A 6,000-nucleotide genomic window follows, 5' to 3' on the forward strand; every position below is an offset into this window, starting at 1 on the left:
CACCTGCAAATGTTCTCTGGAAAAAAAACTGCCTAGTTGCATTTTGCTTTAGCATCTTTCTGATTTCATGAACATCTTGTCTCCCCTCTCCAGCCCCTGCGCCAGCATGCTCCCCACCCCAGTGGAAGACAGTCAGGGAGGGGTCAACCAGCTCTTCTCCAGTCCTGTCCAGAGTCCCGCTAGACTGCTGAGAGAGCTCCATGCTGACCCCGACATCCAGGCCCAGTTGGAGGCCGAGAGGGAGCGGGACCGTGAATTTGAACGCACTCGCCTGGCCGCCAGAAGCCGAATGAGCGGAATCCTGGCCAGCAGCCTGCGGCTGCTTTCGTCCAACGAGAGAGTCAACACCTGGGTGCTGGGGGTAGCCAGGTTCGTAGCCGTGCTCATGGGGGTCCTGCTCATCACTGTGCCCACACTGCTGCTGCTGCTGGAGTCGGACATCGACGTCTCGTTCCTCCACGAGATCCGACAGACGCCAGAGTTTGAGCAGTTCCACTACGAGTATTACTGCCCGCTTCGACGCTGGATTCTGTGCAAGATCAGCATGGCCATGGAGAACCTGTGGTCTGACTAGGCAAGTCAAGACGGAGAAAGGGAGAGAAATCAGTGATGAGTCAAGGAAAAAGGAAAAAGCTGGGCCCAAATGTCTGTCTAAACATGTGATTTAATGTGAAATGTCTTAAAAAGCGACGCCTCTTAAGGTAGACAATTCAACCTGCCAATGAGATGAAGGAAAATCGCTTGTTTGAATTGAGTCAGTGCGTGCTAAACATTTTGGAAACAAGTATTGTTCTTTCTCATTGGTAGAATGACTTACCTCTTAGTAAACCTGAAACTAGGGAGGGAAATCCTTCTTTATTATGAAGTTGAATCACTTGATAAGACTGACATTTCTGGCAAGAACTACCTGAGAACAAAAAGGGAAGTCATGGAGGGAAGGGAAACTGAGAAATGTATTAGTTTTATTGTTTTTATTTTCCTTTAGATTTGAAGGCCTCTCCACTCCTGATGCCGACGAGTTCAGGCAAAGCCTCTACAGTAGGCGTCACAAACTGTTCTGATTGGTGTTCATCCTTCGAACCAGATCACCTGATTGGCTATCAAGTCTGTCAGTCATGATGGAGTGGGTGGGAAATGAAAGAGTAAAAAATGCATACTTACCAGTAAACAAAAGCAACAATCTGAGCAACAGATTAAAAAAAAAAAAAAAAAAACTACACCAAGACATTAAAAATTGCTACCAATATCAAATAAGTTGTTTTTAAAGTTTTGTACATTTTTATGTGATTCAGATCTTTCAGGAATTTTTCAGTCAGAAGATCTACTTTGAGCTTATTTTCAAATTAAGAGTTTACAAAAGATTACTAAAAAAAAAAGATAAAAAAGCTAATTTACTGCAGTTTATCAGAATGAAGGGTGTTGAGAAACTATTTTTTTAAGACTACCGTCAACGGGTGTTGTCTTTGTGGTAGAAATCTGGTTTTACTCCAGCAGAGGTTAGAGCACAAATCTTTCAGCTTTTTTCGGATTATTTGATGTCATTACGAAGGAAAGCCGTAGAGAAAAACAAACCTGTGTGTGACGTTAGGATGTCCTTTGTGGAACCGTTAAGTGTTTTAAATGTTAGCTCGTGGACTAGCGTTCATCGTTCAACATGATACTTTCAGCAAATGCAGCAAAGAAGAGAAAAGAAAAGAAAAGAAAAGGGAAGTGAAGTGAAGACGCTTCTAAATAGTGAAACTGAGAATTGCTGTTTGATTTGTGATTTTGAAGAAGTTTGTGTTGGCAGAAAGTTAAGAAACAAGTGAAACGTGAGTCTTTAGGTTGGTTTGGTTGAATGGTTCTCATACTTTTGATTACAAGTACCACCTTATCGAACACTAAGTACTACCAACTGGGTCAGTGTCTCTCTGCCATTTGACTTTGCCAGTGTGAACAAGCCATTTCACACACGCAGCTAAAACCAGATATTTACATGCACTGTAAAAATAAGCAGATTATGTTTTTTGTCTTTGTCTCACATTGAAGACAAAGACAATGTGAGACATTGTCTCACATTGACATTGTCTGAATGTATTTTCATTTGCTAAATGTCAGTAATGAGAACAAATTACTGTCAGTTATAGCTCATTACTATAAATTCAGAGGTTTACATACACTAAAGGTTTGAGAAAACCCAGACGACGTTGCCATGGCTTTGTGAGCTTAAGCTGCTTGAAAACATTGGCCGTGTAAAAATCTACTAGTTTTATTGTTTAGGGAGGTTGAATACATGTCGAATTATTAGTTGCTGCAGTCTTACTTAACAATTAGTAGGTTTTTAATTTGGTGCCCATTTCTAATAGTCATCTTGCTGGTAAAAACAGATGTGTTTTCCTTTTTTAGGCCACAGATATTTATTACCCAACTAAGCCACTCCTAATTCTGACTACATTTACTATTTGGTTCTGTTTTATGCGTCATGTCATTGACTGAATTTGAAATCTTATCTGAAAAACAGTCCCTTTTTACTTTAAGAGCTGTTTTAACGATTTCTTTCTCCTGCATGCGTTACACTCGCTGTTTGTTTGCCTATAAAATCGTCCGTTACTTTTTGTAAATACCCTGAATTTAGCAAATAACACTGATTTCCAACTCATTTTCAGACCCAATTTCACTGATAAATCAGACACTGCGTAATATTAAAACTAGCAGTGGTGCTTGTACCACAATGTGAGAACCACGGGCCTAGTCCAATCATGCAAAGCATTCACTGGTGTAAAAGAAATAATAGCAAACATATTTACCTAACACAAACACAAATTTGAACTGATCTGTATTCATTTTTAGGATGATCTGTAGAAATGCCTACCTTTCTAGGTAAAGTCACAAAAGTATTTAAAGAGATAATTGCTTGGAAAAGTAGTTGAGGAAGTTGCTGCATTGGAGTATCTTACCGTCATTCAGTTCTTTGTTTTGTGAAGCATTAACGTAATACAACAGAAGAAAGTCTGGGATAAAAATCATCCGTGACTGAAAAATATTCAACTATCAGTAAATTATTAATATGTAAAGGCTACGAAAGACAAACAATGGTGAGCACGGGACTTGGTTAGACCAAAAGAAACTATAATATGTAGCTTACTCTCAGGAAAGCTCAACTGTTTATGTTAACATGAAAACAGATGTCACACAAGGGATACATTAACACACATTACAGTCACATGTTGTGCTTTTCTGGACACCAAAGCAGTTTATGTGGAACAAGATATTATTATGGCTGCAGATTGTCTGCCTAATTTAATCAGCTGTGTATGCATCATGTCATTCTAATAGGAACTGGAACACAAAGTGTCTCCTTCAATGCGCTTTTACTGACTAAAGTAACATTTACATGCAGATGTCACTTTTCATCCAGTCTGTGAGGCTGCAGCATACAGTCTAACATCAAATTCTCTTCTGATGTCTTATGATCAGCTGTATTGCTATGTAACTTTATACACTTTATGCATTGCACGTTTTATGCATAGAAAATATGCAGTAACAACAGAAACATGTACTTAAAGACAAAGCATTTATTTTCCTACAACAGCACATGCACTGACTTTCATAGGTGAACCCAAGCAAAGGGCCAAAACGCTATGCCGGCGTTTTACTTTAAATGTCACAGATCTGAGTTCAGCTTTGCTTCACTAGTGAGGATGAACCTGCTGACCCGTATGCACTGACACTGTAACATAATTCCCATCCAATGACAGACAAATATGTCTTTTTTTCCCTAAATGTCATGACATCAAAAAGACTTGTGATACTTTGCAGAACAAACAAACAAACAAAAAAAAGACTATGTAAAAACATCATGTGCATTTATAAAGACATAGTTTGTCACTGGTTTTAGTCTTTGATTGCTGTGCTGCAACTTTTATATTAGTTCACTGGCTCCATTAGCTCTCATTGCAAACTGCATGTCCTCATGTGTAAATATTGTGTTTATAGTTGTGGTTTAAATAAGAAAAAAATAAGAAAAAAAAAAAGAAAAAAAAGAACAGGCCCACTGCAGGTAAAGATTTTCCTCCTTTCGTCCCTATGTATGTCTTTGTGTAAAGAGGCTTGGCTGTCTCATCCATTTTAAAATAATGCATGTTATCTGTGTTTCTGTCAGCTGAGAGAGGAACATTCATCCCACATACTCTGGAAAGCTTTGGTTCTCATTCATAATTAGGCTTTAATTTTATTTATCTGCTTGACGTTGGTTACGCGTGGTTTTCTGTTCTAACTCTGTAAGAGCTTCCTCTCAGATAAAGCATAAACACCTTCTTAAATAATTCAAGAAGTTTTGGAAATGTACATTTCTTCTGGCCCCCAAAAAGAAGCTGCAAAATACTTGAAGAGTTAGCTTCATTATGCTACGCTATGTCACTGTAAGCCATTAAAGCTAAGCTAATCTCATCGCTAACAGCATGCTTGCATGTTAGCTGCCAAAAACTGGATTCATGTGATTTTAGTTGAGAGAAACATACATTTAACAGGACTCCAGTCATTGTCAACATATATGTTCAGTTTGTGAAAGCAAGTGTAAAAATCCTTAACCTCTGCAAACAATGAAAAAAACCTTTTGGTTCTGAAAACTCGCCATAGCCTGATATGACATGTAGCACGGAACCGTAGCTCATATTTCTGTTAGCATTCTTTGATGGCATTTGATTGATATGAGTTTGTGGCTCCTGTTTTGAGCTAAATAGCCTCCCGTGTTTGATAACCCAGTAGTTTGATGGAGAGTAGGCCTGCAGCTGATATTGGTTGTGATTTGAATCATGATAAATCATAAAATGATGCACCAGCTGATGTCACTTGAGTTGTTAATGATGTGGTCCTTTAATCATAATTTCAAATTCAAAACCGAATTTTCTGTCATTTAAATCAAATTTGACAAATAAAATAATACCTGGAATTTAAATTGTATAAAATTATCAACTGTTTTTAGCAAATGTATTTAAGATTATAAAACTCAGGTCTTATATATGCAAAAAAATGCTGGATAATAAGTAAAAGGGCGCGGGAAGTGTATTAATTCAGTGTTTTATGTGCATGTACAGTAGCAGATTATCTTGCACGGTTCCTCTGGTGTTTTTTTCATTTGTCAACCAAACTGATTGTTTTGAAGGTTATGTGGTTACAGTTCCCATCAGAAGTTTACATACAGCCATCATGTGACATGGATGTAATATTGATTTGAGGATTTTACTGGAACATTTATGTTTTGAGTGTGAAGAGGTCAAAATTATTCTGAAAGTTAGTAGGTTTCCTGAAAGACAGTAGCCAAAGAATCTTATTAAGTGATATGTCAGTGGAAATATCGGGGGCTATACATTTTATGATGAATTATTTATGAATTAAACAAAATCCACAGTAAATCTGTGCACTATCTTCCAAATTATTTTATGTTGTTTGTTGTATTATCTATCCAACCTGGAAAAAGTAAAATTTCAATTCATTACAAAGAACCCAAAATATGATGACTGTATGCAAACTACGGACTGGGGCTGTAGTTTTTGATGTTCAAGTTTATTTTTTTTTTTATTTTTAGACAGTTCTTTTTGTTGTTTGTCTCTTTTGGATTTTTTTTTTCTTTTCAGTCTCTTTGACTAAGCCACTCTGGGAGATTTTTCTTTTTAAAATCAATCTAAAGAAAAAAGAAAGAATAAAGAAAACCAGAGACAACCAAGCCTTATGAATTTTGTGGAGTAAAACTTTGAATGTTTGTATGTTCTAAAAATAAACATGGATTGTTTTCTATGTTAATACTGCCACAATAAAGATCCCTAAAGAATATGGTTAATATGGTCTTGTTTATTCTTTTAGCGATAATCTGTCATGTCAAAATAATCAGAAAAGATCACAGGCAATTCTATTATTTAACGTATTTTATGACAACCTTGTCTCCCTCTTGTGGTACATTTTATCAACTACATTGTCTGTTCTCATACTGTATAATAAAACACATGGCACCGACACTACTGT

General features: G+C 37.1%; 1 protein-coding gene across 9 annotated transcripts in view; it reads left to right on the top strand.

The window, feature by feature from the left end:
• The window catches only part of frmd3 (FERM domain containing 3), a 43,376-nt gene extending 42,162 nt beyond the window's left edge, over positions 1-1,214 (top strand). For all 9 annotated transcript variants that reach the window (XM_015053997.1, XM_015053995.1, XM_015053998.1 and 6 more), the window contains one exon: positions 94-1,214. In XM_015053997.1, coding sequence (XP_014909483.1) covers positions 94-574 — 481 coding nt within the window. In that variant the 3' untranslated portion in view covers positions 575-1,214. The remainder of the gene's footprint in view (positions 1-93) is intronic.
• Positions 1,215-6,000: the final 4,786 nt, after the last annotated feature.

Source organism: Poecilia latipinna, unplaced genomic scaffold (assembly GCF_001443285.1).
Source record: "Poecilia latipinna isolate Pla-1442-1.1 unplaced genomic scaffold, P_latipinna-1.0 Scaffold1222, whole genome shotgun sequence".
Lineage (NCBI taxonomy): Eukaryota > Metazoa > Chordata > Actinopteri > Cyprinodontiformes > Poeciliidae > Poecilia > Poecilia latipinna.